Below are 16,262 nucleotides of genomic sequence, written 5' to 3' on the forward strand. Positions count from 1 at the left end.
GAAGGCAGAAGCTCCGTAGGGAGACAGGCCAAGGGCTGTCCCAAGGAAGCTCTACGAAAGCTGAGACTGAGCTGAAACTCTTCCTTGGAAAGTTTTCTTTGCTCCTTCCTTTGAGCGGGATCACAGCCTGCAGGGGCAGGAAGTCAGAGTGGGCTGCCCCCAAGCAGCAGCAGGAGACATCTCCTGTGTGGACTAGGCGTGTTCTTCCCCATTTCAAGTCTTGCAAACGGTGTGTGGGGGGTACAACTCAATACAGTAGGATTTTTTTCTGCATAAGTGGAAAGAGTGTATGCGCTGGAAGAACCTAGTGGTTTGTGAAGTCAAGAGGCAGTTGTTAAGCACTAGGCTCATTTCCTCTGCTTTGGCCATCTTGCTTTCCTTTAGTTTTAGTTGCTGCTCAGGCACTGTTTTTCACTTAGGACCCTGATTCCTTTCGTTGTACAGAATAGTTTCCCACAAGGAGGAAAAAAAGAGTTAGAGGAGGAACTTGAAATCTGTAGTTTCTGAGCTTTGGCTGCTTGACTTCAATTTCAAACAAGTAATTTTAATTGAGGGCCCTGAAAATCTGCTGTTCGTTAAATAGGTGGTCTATGTTTGCTTTGGAAATAAGTGGATCATAGCAGTGTTCTCTGTGTCAGAGACTGTTTTCTGTTTGTGAGTAAACCACAAGCAATATTTGCTTTGTGTAGGATTTTCCTACTACATTGTGGTAGCTGAAAAGCTTTGCTGGCAATATTGCCAGAGCAGTGCTCAAACAAGAGGTCTTCTAAGTTTAAGTGTACTGGAGGTAGGAGATACTGCCTACCCAGTTTGCAGTCCAGCCTAATTGAGAGTTGGCATTATAAGTGACTGATCCAGATGCCTTTCTACCTGTATGCAATAGAAACATGTCGCTCAGCTTTTCAATGAAAAAAAACAACCAAACCCCTGCAGGCAGGGTAAGAAGATACAGACTTGAACAGACTGTAAGTCAGCAAAGCTGGGATTCCTGTCATCCATCTCTAGTCCTCTTCAAATTAAGCACCTTGCGTGAATTAGTTCTTCACTTTCCCTTTCTATGGACAGAGAGGGGATGTGCCTCCACCATGTCTATGTAAAGCAGGGAGGAGCCTCAATACCTCCAGGCATTGAGAGGAGAGGCCTAACTTCTCCTTTACCTAAAACAAAGCAAGAGTAATAATGAGCTCAGACTACGTGAAAACTTTCAGGTAGCTGCACGTTGGTGTGGGGGAATCAAGCCCTTCGGTAACTTAGCTCTACTGGCTGTGTTAGACCACAGCGGTATGCTAAAAGCAGCCTGCCAGAAGAAATACATAATGTATCACTTAATTTAAAAGGAAGAGACAGGGGAAAACCTACAATCAGGGAACAAGCAGTAAGAACGTCATAGAATCATAGAATCATAGAATGGTTAGGGTTGGAAGGGACCTTCAAAGGTCATCTAGTCCAACCCCCGTGCAAGGAGCAGGGACATCCCTGACTAGGTCAGGTTGCTCAGAGCCTCATCCAGCCTGGCCTTGAACGTTTCCAGAGATGGGGCCTCCACCACCTTTCTGGGCAACCTGTTCCAGTGTTCTATAACTCGCATTGTAAAAAATTTTTTCCTAATTTCTAATCTAAATCTACCCCCCTCTATTTTAAAACCATTATCTCTCGTCCTATCGCAACAGGCCCTACTGAACAGCCTTTCCCCATCTTTCTTGTAGGCCCCCTTGAGGTACTGGAAGACCGCTATCAGGTCTCCCCGGAGCCTCCTCTTCTCCAGGCTGAACAGCCCCAACTCTCTCAGCCTGTCCTCATAAGAGAGGTGCTCCAGCCCTTTTATCATCTTCGTGGCCCTCCTCTGGACCTTCTCCAACTGGTCCATGTCCTTCTTGTGCTGGGGGCTCCAGAATTGGACACAGTACTCCAGGTGGGGTCTCACCAGGGCAGAGTAGAGGGGGAGAATCACCTCCCTCGACCTGCTGGCCACACTCCTCTTGATGCAGCCCAGGATGCGGTTGGCCTTCTGAGCCGCAAGGGCACATTGCCTGCTCATGTTCAGCTTCTCATCCACCAGCACTCCCAAGTCCTTCTCCTCAGGGCTGCTCTCAATCCATTCCCCGCCCAGCCTGTATTTGTGCCTGGGATTGCCATGACCCAGGTGCAGGACCTTGCACTTGGCCTGGTTGAACTCTATGAGGTTGGCACGGGCCCCCCTCTCCAGCCTGTCAAGGTCCCTCTGGATGGCATCCCTCCCTTCCAGTGTGTCGACGGCACCACACAGCTTGGTGTCATCGGCGAACTTGCTGAGGGTGCACTCTATCCCACTGTCCATGTTGCTGACAAAGATGTTGAACAGGGCCGGGCCCAGCACGGACCCCTGAGGGACGCCACTCGTGACCGATCTCCACATAGACATTGAGCCGTTGACCACCACTCTCTGAGTGCAGCCATCCAGCCAACTCCTTATCCACCGAGTGGTCCGTCCATCAAACCCATGTCTCTCTAGTTTAGAGAGAAGGATGTCGTGTAGGACAGTGTCAAAAGCTTTGCACAAGTCCAGGTAGATGATGTCAGTTGCTCGTCCCTTGTCCACCGATGCCGTCACCCCATCACAGAAGGCCACCAAATTGGTTGGGCACGACCTGCCCTTGGTGAAGCCATGTTGGCTGTCACCAACCACCTCCTTGCTCTCCATGTGCCTTAGCATGGTTTCCAGGAGAATCTGCTCCATGACCTTGCCAGGCACAGAGGTGAGGCTGACCGGCCTGTAGTTACCTGGGTCTTCCTTATTCCCCTTTTTAAAAATTGGGGTTATGTTCCCTCTCTTCCAGTCATCGGGGACCTCACCAGACCACCACGACTTCTCAAATACGATAGCCAGTGGCTTGGCAACTTCATCCACCAGTTTCCTCAGGACCCGCGGATGGATCTCATCAGGACCCATGGACTTGTGCACCTTCAGGTTCCTTAGATGATCCCGAACCCGCTCTTCAAGTACAATGGGCAGTTCTTCATTCTCGCAGTCCCTGCTTGCACCTTCTACAGCTTGGGCGGTGGGACAGGAACTCTTGTCGGTGAAGAATGAGGCAAAAAAGTCATTGAGAACCTCAGCCTTCTCCATGCCCTGGGTAACCAGGACACCAGTTCCCTTCTGGAGGGGGCCTACATTTACCCTGGACTTTCTTTTGTCCCCTATGTACCTATAAAAGCTCTTCCTGTTACATTTTATATCCCTGGCCAGATTCAGTTCTGCCAGGGCTTTGGCCTTCCTTACCTTATCCCTGGCCACTCGCGCAGCCTCTTTGTAGTCCTCCCAGGCTACCTGTCCCCACTTCCACCCTCTATAGGCTTCCTTTTTCACTTTCAGTTGGTCCAGGAGCTCCTTGCTCATCCACGCCGGCCTCCTGGCCTTTTTGCCCGACTTGTTTTTCACCGGGATGCACCTCTGCTGAGCTTGGAGGAGGTGCTCCTTGAATATGGATCAACTTTCCTGGGCCCCTCTTCCCTCCACGGCCGCCTCCCATGGCACTTGGCCCATCAGGTCCCTGAAGAGGCCGAAGTCCACCTTCCTGAAGTCTAGGGCAGAGAGCTTGCCGTGTATTTTCCTTGCTGCCCCGTGGATCTTGAACTCCACCATGTCATGGTCGCTGCAGCCAAGGCTGTCCTTTAGTTTCACATCCCCCAGCAGCCCCTCCCTGTTGGTGAGCACAAGGTCGAGCATGGCACCCCTCCTTGTCGGCTCCTCTATTGCCTGCAGGAGGAAGTTGTCATCTACGCATTCCAGGAACCTCCTGGACTGCCTGTGCCCTGCCGTGTTGTCTCTCCAACAGATGTCAGGGTGGTTGAAGTCCCCCATGAGGACCAGGGCCTGTGACCATGAGGCTGCTCCTATCTGCCTATAGAGCACTTCGTCCGCTCTATCCTCCTGGCCAGGCGGCCTGTAACAGACCCCTACCGTGACGTCCCCTGTCCATCCCCATCCTCTAATCTTGACCCATAAGCTCTCTGTCAGCTCCTCCTCCATCCCCAGGCAGAGCTCCACACACTCCAGCCGGTTGCTGATGTAGAGAGCGACACCCCCTCCTCGTCTCCCCTTCCTGTCTTTTCTAAAAAGCCTATACCCTTCCATGTTGACGCTCCTGTCGTATGTGTCATCCCACCACGTCTCCGTGATGCCAATGAGGTCGTAGCCCTGCTCGTGTGCAAGCATCTCCAGCTCTTCCTGTTTATTCCCCATGCTGCGTGCATTGGTATAGAGACACTTCAGCTGTGCCCCCGACAAAGCTGACTTGCTGGCTGGAGCTACAGGGGAGCTATTGCACCACAGTTTAGGTTTATTTGCACTTATCTGTGATCCCTCCTCAGCTTCTGGACCCTCGGTGCTGGCACTGGCGCCATGCTGACAGCAGTGGGCTGAACTGTGCTCCCCCTCCCCCAGCAACACTAGTTTAAAGCCCTCCGGACAAGCCTGGCAAGTCTTTGTCCAAGCACACTCTTCCCCCTCTCGGTTAGGTGCACGCCATCCGCCCCTAGCAGCCCGGGCTTCTCAAAGCACGTCCCGTGATCCAGATACCCAAAGCCCTGGCTGTAGCACCGCTCCCTGAGCCAAGAGTTAACCTGCCAGATACGTCTGGCCCTTTCAGGTCCCTGCCCTTCGACCGGGAGGATTGACGAGAAGACCACCTGCGCCCCAGAGCCTTTGACTGTTGAACCCAGAGCCCTGAAATCCCTTTTGATATTTTTTAGACTGCTGCCAGCTGTGTCGCTGGCCCCCACATGAAACACCAGCAGTGGATAATAGTCTGTGGGCTGTATGAGGCTAGGTAGTCTCTCTGTGACATCCCTGATACGAGCCCCCGGGAGACAGCATGCCTCCCGAGAGAGCGCATCGGGTCAGCAGATGGGTGCCTCCGTACCTGTCAGGAGGGAGTCACCCACTACTACCACTCGTCTCTTTTTCTTGGTAGCACTAGTTATTACATGAGCCGGGCGCGCTACCTCGCACGGCTCCCGTGCCTCCCCTGAGGTGCTGGGTCTTACTTCCTCAGTTTGCAGAGCAGCAAAGCGGTTCTGCAGGGGCACCTCGGGGTTCTGGGGAAGCTGCTGCTTCTTCCTCCTGCGCCTTGCCCTTGCAGCTTTCCATTCAGTGGCATCTTCTGCCTGCTTGCTTACGTCGTGTGTCACTGCGGGGGGTGTTGATTGGTTCACTGGGTGCTGCGGTTCCGGTGCAGTCAAAATATCTAGCTCCAGCGAGTTCCCTGTAGAACAAGGAAGACTTAAAATATTTTCCTGTTTAGTCTGTGCCTCTACAAAACGTCTTTTGGAGAATATCCAATTAGGCGTTACATGTGCAGAAATTACTTATGGATGGTGATGCTGAAATCTTTAGGAGCTGTTTTCTAACTCATGCCTGGTATTCTTCCATCATGTAATTAACTTCTAAGTCTCTGCTGTGATTTTTTTGTTACTGCATGTTGCACATGCAAGATTCATGCTTCACCTGGAGCTTCATTAGATGAATCAAGGAAAGAAGCACAGAGCAGACACGCATTTAATTGTACATAGTGGAAGGCAGCTGTGACAGCAGGGTGGGATCGCTCATGGGGCTTTCTCTGCATTAGCTTATTTCCCATGCATAATGGTGTATGAACGCAGCCAGTTTAGGGTATAAGCTTTAGGCACAGTAACGATGTCTAAAAATACAGGCAGCTACTCATTTCTGCAGTGTATGTGCGCTGTGTAATTTTATTACAGTAGCAAGTACATTACTAGTGTAAAGAATATTTATTGGTGTTTGATTTTTGTATCTGAAGGCTCTGTAACACTAGCAAGAATTATTCTTTATTTAAAGAGTGGTTACATTGTTCACTTTTTCCTTTATATAAGTCACTTCTTGCTGTTGGGAAAGTGCCCACCTTCATGTCTTTCCTGAGGCCTCACTTGGATCGTGGTCAGCGTATGCACCAGACCATCAACACGTATTGATAAATTACAAGGAGTTCCGAGAAAAGCAACCATTTTTAACACATCTCTTTGTAGAGAAGGCCAAAAACCAAACGTACATTGTTTATGGGAAAGAACCAACGCTGAGAGACATCATGCTTGGAAATACTAGAGCCGTGAACAGAAAGGATGCGAAGAGGTTGTGGTGATTTAATTGGGAAGAACAGCATGAAACAAGGAAAAGGATACTTTGTATTGAATGCAGGAAATTTGTGATGTATAAGCCTTTCTAGGTGTACAGTGATTCTCCAACAGTGGAAGCCATCTCTGAATTTCAAATAGGCTTAGAATAGTTTCTGTAACACAGACTAGAATAAATATTTGATGTCTTTTTTCCCTTTCCTCTCTTCCATAATTTTATATGTATATATGGGTCCACTGGAGAAGACTTCTGGAAGAAAGGAACATGTTGTTAGATGCTCTGCAAACTTTTTATTGAGAAAATGTCTTTGCCAGAAACAAAATGTTGCATCTTGCATTGTACTCCAGAAGAGGTGACATGAGAGGTTTTTGTGGTGTTTGGTAGCTGCAAGTTTAAGAGCCAACATCCTTAGAGAATACTTTCTTCCACCTGAGCTTCCGTAATATGTCTCTGTGGACCAAGAAAAGGTAAGATTTCTGAGGAGAGGGGATGCCTGTTATTAGAGCAACTGATCTGGTTTGAAAACCAGACTGTTTTTCAGGCATATAAGCACCTGAAGCAGCTGAAAACCAAACACAGTTTTATAAGTTACAGCTTTGCTGTTTGAGGAATTGATACTAGTTTTTAAGTCCTGAGATTCTTCTTTGAAACAACCTGACACTATGAGAGCCTATAAATTACTGTTCTTAATCCCAGTTCCACAAGGAAAAGAGCAGGAACTAGCCAAAACTATTGCTGTTTCCAGAATGTGTCCAGTTCTGGAGTTCATGAGTTTCCATTTGGGAGCTCAGTTCACTCCTTTTTGAAGTATTAGTTCTTCTGTGTTTCTAGAGCTGTATCTGACACTTGTTTCAGGAGAGGATAGCCTTTTCAATGGCTGTAATTATACTCTCTGTGCTTCTTCTGGGTGATAACTTGCTGCTTATTAAGCTGCTGTCCTGACCAGAAATGAAATGTGTCAGGTGAGACGGAGCCTTATCCATCAGAATTTGTGAATACTCAGATTTGCGGCAGAGTTCAGTGGAGCAGAGTCAGATATTTCCACTGTAATGCATTTATTTGTAGAATATTCATGGGCATGATTTTGCCAAACAAATTATGAGCAACCAGGCATTTTTGTGGTGTTGTTGGTGAAAAGACCTCTGCATAGCCCAGGGGTTACATTCCATCTTTACGGCTCCCATCGCCATATCCAGCTCCATCTCTCAGACTTAACACCTGGTTAAATCCCAGAGTCCAAAACTGGTTGTTGGAGTCACAGAGTTTAAAGCTTGAAGTACCTAATGCAGGAGAGTGATTTATCATCTTGTTAATGTCTGTGGGATGGAGCTGGTGCATGGAGCCCTGTGAGTCCTTTCTATGTACATTTGCACCCTAGGTGCTTATTATATGTCAGCAATCTTTAGCGCTCAAGCTATCACTACTTTCAGCCACAATAATCGGTCCCCATTCTGCGTGTGTTGTTAAACTGAAGTGTTTTATGGAAATTAAAACTGCCTCTAGAAGTATGTGGTTGCGTTATGGGATTTTTTTTCTGGCCTTTCAGAACTGAAAAAATGCTTTCATTTTCATTCACTGTTTTCAAAATTAAATTAAAAAGCATGCTTTGATTTCAGCCTTAAGTTCTAGAAGAGTGGATGGTCATTCATTTAGGTGTATGTATGTAACCTCTTGAAGTGAGATTACAGTCTTCGGTTTCAATTTTCTTATTTCCATTTAGGTCAGATCGCTCTGGCAGAGCAAATCTCAAATCCTGATGCGTCAGGAAAATAGAAAGAGCTCCAAGTTCCCACCTTGGTTTTCTCCTGAGCTCACAAAGATTGACCTTGCTTTGTTCAGCTGGCCCACATTTTTGCATTGATGGATTTTTGGCAACCATCCAGTGTTAGATATCTCACAAATGAATCGGTCTCATCTGTACTAGCAAGGGTCACAGTGAATGACTAAGCTTGAGTGAAGCGGGAGAGCTTATTTTCTTCCTACTGCAGAAAGAGATTGGGGGAAAAAAAGAAGTTTTCCCTCAGATTTTAAAATGATTAATTACCAGTGAAAACATTTTCCTATATTTTAATATTTAATGGTACTACACTTAATTATATTGCAGAACTGAAGTGCACGTTCTGCTCCATGCTCTTTGATTTTATGAATAATTCTCTCAGAGTTGCTTGAACTTGATAATTTTTTGAGAAGCAATATAAAATTGACATTTTAATTATCAGCTTATAACATATACACAATTTAGGGTCACCCTTCTGTAAAAGATGCATACAAACGCTTAACTTCATTTACTGTGACTTGTTCCTTTTGGCTCAATGTGTAAAGCTGAGCACATGCTCTTAGTCTTTGCAGTACCAAGTAACGAACCAAAAAGGATTGATGTAGGCAATGGTAAAATTAAATTTCTCAGTAACGTACAAATCTGTGGCATTGAAGTCCAGCCAGTGCGTTTTGGATTAAAGTAATGCTCAGTTAAAGATGAGAGAAAATTACTGGCAGTCTTTCTAGAACTGATTGCAAGAGTTGGGGGGGGGAACCAACATGTGCTGGACCATCAAGTCTGTATTTTGTCTGTGCAGACTTGAGTTCTTTTACTAGATCTCGTTTGGAAATACTAATCAGCAGCATGATGATAGGAATAGGGATTTGGCGTTTTGTTGGAGCACTGGCCGTGGCTCAGATGACACCTTTGAACTTAATAGGGGTACCCCAGAGGCTCTGCAAGGAGTCAGACACCAAATCACCAAGGTGATAGTACTCAAGTCCATCAAACAGCTTCTGTTAAGCAAGTGCGCGTTTGCTAGATGTTGGCGAGCATAGCCCTGATTTCATTCTTTGGATTTAATCTGCAAAATGACCACATGAGCTCTTTTCGTTGGTTCCCAGAGGTTTTATAATAACATCCTCCCAGCTAGAATGTCTTTTGCTCCCCAAGTTCAATATTGATTGCATCCACTGTAGTATAATTTTAACTTTAGTTGATTAAAAATACCTGGCAAAGATGACTTGGAGACATTTTTACATGTTGAATTATCTGAGAATGCAAATAATTGTTCTGGTATCTTCTTCTCCTGTTTGTTATGCATGTGATGACAGCTTTCCTCAGACACTGAGGATCTCTTGAATTCGCCTATTATTTGCCTTACCAGCCTCTTTAGGACCTGTATTTTACAAAATATATGGCTTAAGAAAACAGTAATTACAGACCATCCAGTAATAATATTTGGTATTTATTAATAGAGATAATACAGAGAGCACATAGAAACATAGCTAGCATTCCATAGGAATGAAATGTGATATTTCTATACTAAAAGAAAAAAAAAAAAAGATTTAAGGATAGAGTTACATAGACTGAGGAAAGCCATCTTTAATTCCCTAAGTTGTAAGAGGATCAGTGGCAGTTGTTTATTACACTTGTGTTTTTCATAGCTTATAAATATTTGGCAATACTTATTTTAGCACCTGGGATGAAGATGTATCTCTTCCTAAATTCGGCTTAATCCTGAGAGATGTTTTAACTTTCAAAAATAGACATAACCTAATAGTAACAGCACCAGCATGGAGTAGTTATTTTTCTTTTTGAGCTATGTACAAAGGAATATGCCTTTTCCTGCTTCACTTTGAGTACAATGTCTTTTGGCTTGTCTTCAGAAAAGCATCCACTGACCCAGGGCAGTTGCTGCTTTTTTGCTGCTGAGCAGTAAGTGTTAATTCATGTAGAAATCCATGAAATATGAAGCAGAAGCAATCCAGTTCATGTCCAGTCCAACTGGAAATGTCAGCTTGGTAGGTCATGTTTTCTTTCTACTTTGTGGCAGTCTTGAAAGGGAAGATGTTTATATTTGGGTTACTTGAAGACATTTAATAGTTTGTTGTATTGTATATCCATGAAGTCCAAGGAGGCATACCTATCAGTGTGTGAATAACACTAGGCACAGATTTTAAGTTTTCAGTTACAGAAAAGTGAACGGAGGACACTGGAGTATACTGGATCTTTCTCCTCCCATCTCGTAGGGCTACAATCCTGTTTGGTTTTTTTTTCTCATATATTTCAGATCCTTCTGTTCTTCTTTCTTGTACATTTTTACTTGCTGGATACATTTTTAGAAGGTGTACAGGCAAAAAAAAAAAGAGAAAGTGATAACCAATACTTCAACATATTTTGTTATATTTTAAAAGAATTTTATCAGTGTGAAGAGAGGAATATTCTGGGTGCTACTTCTTTCAGTACAAATTAAAGGTCCTCATCTTTTTGACCAGACAGTAGTGAAGGGACCGGCATAGTCAGTTGAGGGTACAGCAACTGTCATGACTCCCCACAGACATTTGGGATGCTGCCTTGCTCCAGGCTCTCTATTGGGGTGCTGGCAAACTGGGAGGGATTGGAGCTGACACTGCGTTCTTTCCCAGTTCATTGTTCAATTGATGAACATCATAGCCACATTCTTCTCCCATTTACAGTGACACAATGGAACAGGTCTGTTGAGCCTGGCAGGGGGAGTTCATAGCTGTTGAACTGCAGCGCAGTGTCTGGCACCTTGCTCTCCTGCTGAGACCGTTCGGAAGCTGACAGAGCCGGCTCTCTTGTAGGGTGATACTGAACCATTCGCAGAAGGCCCATACGAGACATTTGTGTAACCCGCATGATAGGAGATGGCCTTGAAAGACCGTTTATGTACAAGTTCCATGGAGAGTAAGTTGAGCAACAGCCCAAAGAGAGTAAATTTTAAAAAGATGTGTGCATCAAGAACGTATAACTCACATATTTTGAGAACAATGAGGGGAGCACATGGGTGTCCACCTTGGTGCTGGTTTGTAGTGCCCTACTGTTGTGGTTTAGCCATAGTGTAGAAACCACATTTATATAGATTCCAAATCTGGAAGGGCTCAGCTTTGACTTTCAGTGTGCACAGCACAGGCCAGAAATGCAGAGTCTGCAGAGCAGGTATATTATTGTTTCTGTGTCTGCCTCATGACTTCTTTTTCAGTTAACATCTTAACATCCCTTTTTCAGAAAGATTTACTCTGTTTTGATGTAAAGCCTGTGTAATAGTTTAGTTAGACAGCTGTTCTGTCCTCACGATATACTGCCACTAGTGCTATTCATTAGCGATGTTTGTTACAGAGTAGCTGTTACTCCGGTGGGAGAGATGGATGTTATTTCTGGAACCTGCTTTCCAAGATAGTTTGCTAAAATCCAGATTTTAAAAGCGTTCGAACATACTGTAAAATCTTTGTTTGCATTCTGTATCCTGAAGAAGCAGAGTGTGACTTGGATCAATTTGCTTAATGTGCCTGATAGAGTGAGACTCTTTAGTGTTGCCTCCTGGTGGGTTTTTATGAAGGCAGAAGCTGTGGTGTGTAGTTTAGCTCGGCTCAAAACCGAATGCCTAGAATGTTAGATCAGGCCATTTTGGCTCTTATAGGTGATAGTAAATAAACAATATACAGCTCTGTATTTGCTACTGTATACAGACCAGTTGGCACATCTTATTTATTGTCGTAGCTCTTTCTATTAGATTTTTGCTAAGTGCATAGAGCCTTCAATCATACTTTTTCAGCTTGAAAGTCCTTTGTTTCCTCCTCCTCCAATAACTGGCAGCATACTCTTTTTTTCTCACTGCCAAGGGACATATTGCCAGCAGAGAGAAGTGGAAGCTATAACAGAAGGAGATGAAGACAATGAAGGCTGCTGCTGTTGTAAGCCCGGGCACTTGCCTCACTTGTTATCCTGTAATGCAGCCTTTAACCTCCGATGGCTGACATGGGAAATAACACGAACCCAGTACATCCTGGAAGGATATAGCATCATTGATAACAACGCTGCAACAATGCTGCAAGTGTTCGATCTGCGGAGAATACTTATCAGATACTATATAAAGGTAAACTCTTTGGTAAGGTGGACTCTCTTCCTAGGCAGGTTTGTCAAAAAGAATGAATGCTGCCTGTGTATTAGAAGCAGCATTTGAAGTTTCTGGCTTTATATTTATTCATTTGCACTACTGACAGCCAGGCTGACTTGGTATTAAATAGAGATAATTAATTCATACCTCCCTTTGCTACTTTTGATTCTGACCACTTACAGTTAGTACAGAAAAGCGCTGGCATGCTTAAGCAGAAATCAAGAAGATGAGTTAACATCCTAAATCCAAGGAGGCATTCTTACAAAGCAAAACTTCACTGACAGTTTGTTATTTCTTGTTGACTTGCCCTTTCCACTATTTTTTCTGGCAATAAAAAAGATCCACAAGCATAAAGTTATTGGGAAATCTCTGAAGAGCTGTTTCTCAAATATACTTTTTTAGTAGCGCAAACTCCCTTCTTACCTGCTTTTTTACATACATACCGCAACACATTTGAAGTTGTTTTATTCCCTTGATGAAACAGCAATTCATTTGCATCACTTCTATATTTGCACTGTTATTAAGATCACAGCTGACCACACAGATATTAATTTGTCAAAATAATTGGAACTTGTAGTCTAGCAAAACATCTTCATCCTCTGCCAAACCCTTTCCAGTCCAGCAAATTAAGAAATCACTGAGCTTTGTTTTCTTCTACTGAAGCAACAAGACTCAAATGCTGCCTCCTGTGCTGCTGGTACTGCCACAAAGCCAGTCCCTAAAGCTCCCGTCCGTCCCTGACATCTTACAACTTACATCTCTGCAACTGTAAAAGTCCTGTCAGCTTTAGAGAGAGACCTATTGTAAATAAATTAATCACCTTGTTATGCAAGTGAGGCAAGGCAATAATAACAAGATCATTGCTTCACAAAGCTGCTTTGATCATGTAGTTGATTACTTTGTAAAATGCAGACTGGGATTTCATAAATAATTTTAGAAGTGGTAGGGCCTGGTAACCAGCCTGCTTTGTTTAATTAACTAATTAAAAGCAAAACTGCATGTGAGCATTATTTCTTTCATTTTAGAAGTGGGTTTTGTGGCTATAAATTAAATTGTTTTTAAGCAATGTGTCTAAACTAAAAAAAAAAAAATTTCTTTAAACTGAAATGAGTATTTTGGTACAATTGCTTTGCTTTACTTTAAAAGGTAACCTGAATAATGTGAACGTGAGCTGATGCAAGCTGATGTATGACTCAGCTTTTGATGGTGAAGAAGTCTGAAAAAAATCCCAGTCTAAGCTGCCATCAAATCAGCAGCTCATTAGTTTAAAGCAATGCAGACTTGTGCTTCATAAACTGGAACTTTTCTAGTGTTTTCAAGTCAACTGATATGTACAGGACTTGTGTAAAGTGTGAGTCATCACATGGGAAGTAAAACTTAACTGAAAGGTAGCTTAGGACTTCTGGTTCTGGACATACCCGAGAAGCAGCTGGCACAGGTAAGATCACTGAGACAAACTTTTGTCCCATGTGATATAGGTGTGGTTAATTGATCCTGTTTTGAATAAAAGCGAAGTGCGTTAAACTAGCTCCACACTACTGAGGTATGCTGTGACTCCAGCTCCACTGTGTGTAGAGTTTGTTATGTCCACCACTTAGGTGGTGGCCAAAAGGTTTTGAAGATGCGAAAATCAAATCTCTTTTGGTTGCATTTAGTTGAGCCAGTACTATAACACTGCATTTACAGATCTTAATTTTTAGAAAGGTATCAATCCCTTAATCTACTTCCCTCGTTAGGGAAGGATGAACAGAAGATAATAATAAACTGTTGGCAGCTTCGATATTAGCCTGGGCTGGGCTCCCTTCAGGAGACCCCTTTAGAATGACACTTCCCAAAAGAAAGCTATATGGAGATTTTCTTCTCCTGTTCTTCAAGTTACTAGTTTCTTCTGTAAACAGGAGCTTTGATAAGATTTGGTAAAATCCTTAATACAGCCTCAGAAGGTGAGAAGATTGTATTATGTATCAGATCAGCTATCATCCTGTTTATTTAGTACTTACCTCCAGATAAACAATGTCAAAAACAAAGGTGAGAATTCATTCCTTCCCCATGGGGGAATCTTGAGCTGTAAAGACCCTGCACAATTTCACTGTGAACATTTTAAAGCCCTGACACTTTCTTGTTAACTGCGTAGGAAAGTAATTGTAAGAAGAACTGTGGTTAATGCAGCATTCAGGTCACATAAATCACAAACTCAAGGAACACTTAGGCTGGAGTTTCAGCAGCAACTGCACTTCCATTGAGCTGAGCCTTTGGAGTGCTTCTCGTTTATTCTTTGTAACTTACAATATTGTAAATATTTAGCATATCGTTTCTGAATTGCCATATAGCTGAGGATGTACTTGTGCACGAAACATATCTACGAAGAGCTACTAGGAGCAAAATTTAATTAGGTGGCAGAAGTTTTTGCTATTTCTAGGTCTGATTGTGAGCCTGATTTTTTTTTCCCCAGCTGAATCTGCTTCTTTATAAACACGGGTGAGAATAATAAAAAAAGCAAACTCTGTTTTGAAGATCAACAACGAGAACGTATGCTTTGTTTCAGTTCTCCTATCCTTCAAGAGTAATTACCATATTGATCTTATAAACAATGAGCTGCACTGTCTTATTCCTAATGTATTTATTCCATTTGCAGTTTCATTGACAGCCTAGAAAGGCCTGTATTTCTTCTTATAAAAGGATTTTTGTTCTCCACAAATAAAGTGAGTCAGCTCCTGTAGCCCTTCTGCATATATTTTGAAATAATTTCCTGCCCAACTACTGTGATATTTTTCCCTTGGTCCTCCTCTATCTCTTCTCAGTATATTCTTATTTAAATGTCTTTTAGTATTCAAGAAGTCTGCATTCACTGGGTGCTGTGTTTTCAGCTACTGTTGTTTCTGCATGAATCTTTTTAAAGAGTGTATCGTTCTCCACATGCCAAGAATTCAAGGGTCCATCCTTGGTCTTTATCTGTCTGACTTGTCTTTTTCCTCTGGAGCTTAGCTTTCCTCTTGCTTGTGTGTTTTTGTACAATTTGAAAGATAAAGTGTGGAGGGCATCTGGGATTTTTAAAAGGGCTAGTAGTGCTTCTGCCCTTTTTAATCCATCGTATTTTCATTTTATTACATTTATTTGCTTAATAATATTTCCATTGCATGGGTAGAGTGGAACTACATTATCTTAAGTCATGTTTGCTTGCCCCTCATTTTCTTTGGAATCCAATTCTAAATTAATATCTCTTATTAAAACAAAAATTATAATCATAAAACATTATAATGGAACTCTCCAGCTGATGCCACTTTCTTTTGCAGTACTGGAACTTATCCAGAAGTTTAATAATCCTTTGAAAATATGCTTTGAATTTAGTTCAGGTAGATTATTTTTTAATTATTATTTTATTTTATTTATTATTATTTTAATGGCTCCAGACAGCAGTTAGAAGAACTTAAACTTAGAAACTCTGGCACAGATATAAGATATGACTCTTACTGCTTTCTAATATTTTTGCATTTGGTAAAAGAGCTCCTGCTGAATGCTGCTCCTTCAGTGCTTTAAAAGCAAACTCAGTTACAGCATGTGACCATCCACTACTGTTTTTTTCAAAATATGCCTGAACTTTTATCAATATCACCTTCTTGGTGGTAGACTCTAGAACCCCGCTAATATTCAGTAATTAACATGTTCGAATGCTGGAACTCTGTATTCTTGTCATAGTCTATTGTATTATTTTTTCTATAAGGCAGAATGGTATTAAAAATAGGACTTTTTTGTTGTCTTATCATCTTTCTAGCTTTAGTTTTGTGGAGTAATTATACCATGAAAAAAATAGGAAAAATATGTACCATTATGGTTAATTAGTGTGGTCCTATTTGATTTATTTTCTTCTGTGTAAAATATAACTGCTGTAGTCAGAGGTAGAGTAACTAATATTTGCACATTTTATCAACAGAGTATAATATACTTTACAGCAAGCTCTCCCAAAATCCTTGACTGGATAAAAGATGAATCCATCCAAAAGATACTGCAGCCTTACGCAAAGTGGCATTATATTGAACGTGACCTTGCAATGTTTAACATTAACATAGATGAAGACTATGTTCCATGTCTCCAAGGCATAACAAGAGCTAGTTTCTGCAGTGTTTATCTGGACTGGATTCAGTTCTGTGCTAGAAAAAGGTTGGAGGTAAGCTTGATTATTTTTTTTTTTTTAAGCGGTAATAGTTTTGATTCTTGGGATAGGAGTTAAATGA

The 16,262-nt window shown here is 42.8% G+C and overlaps 1 protein-coding gene across 1 annotated transcript in view; it reads left to right on the top strand.

Annotated features, from left to right (window-relative positions):
• PCNX2 (pecanex 2) overlaps window positions 1-16,262 on the top strand; it is a 160,949-nt gene that overhangs the window by 124,289 nt on the left and 20,398 nt on the right. Inside the window, exons 26-27 of the mRNA XM_086743929.1 lie at window positions 11,756-12,009; window positions 15,962-16,195. Of these exons, the coding sequence (XP_086600055.1) occupies window positions 11,756-12,009; window positions 15,962-16,195 (488 nt within the window). The remainder of the gene's footprint in view (window positions 1-11,755; window positions 12,010-15,961; window positions 16,196-16,262) is intronic.

Source organism: Chlamydotis macqueenii, chromosome 3 (genome assembly GCF_036417535.1).
Source record: "Chlamydotis macqueenii isolate bChlMac1 chromosome 3, bChlMac1.mat, whole genome shotgun sequence".
Classification (NCBI taxonomy): domain Eukaryota; kingdom Metazoa; phylum Chordata; class Aves; order Otidiformes; family Otididae; genus Chlamydotis; species Chlamydotis macqueenii.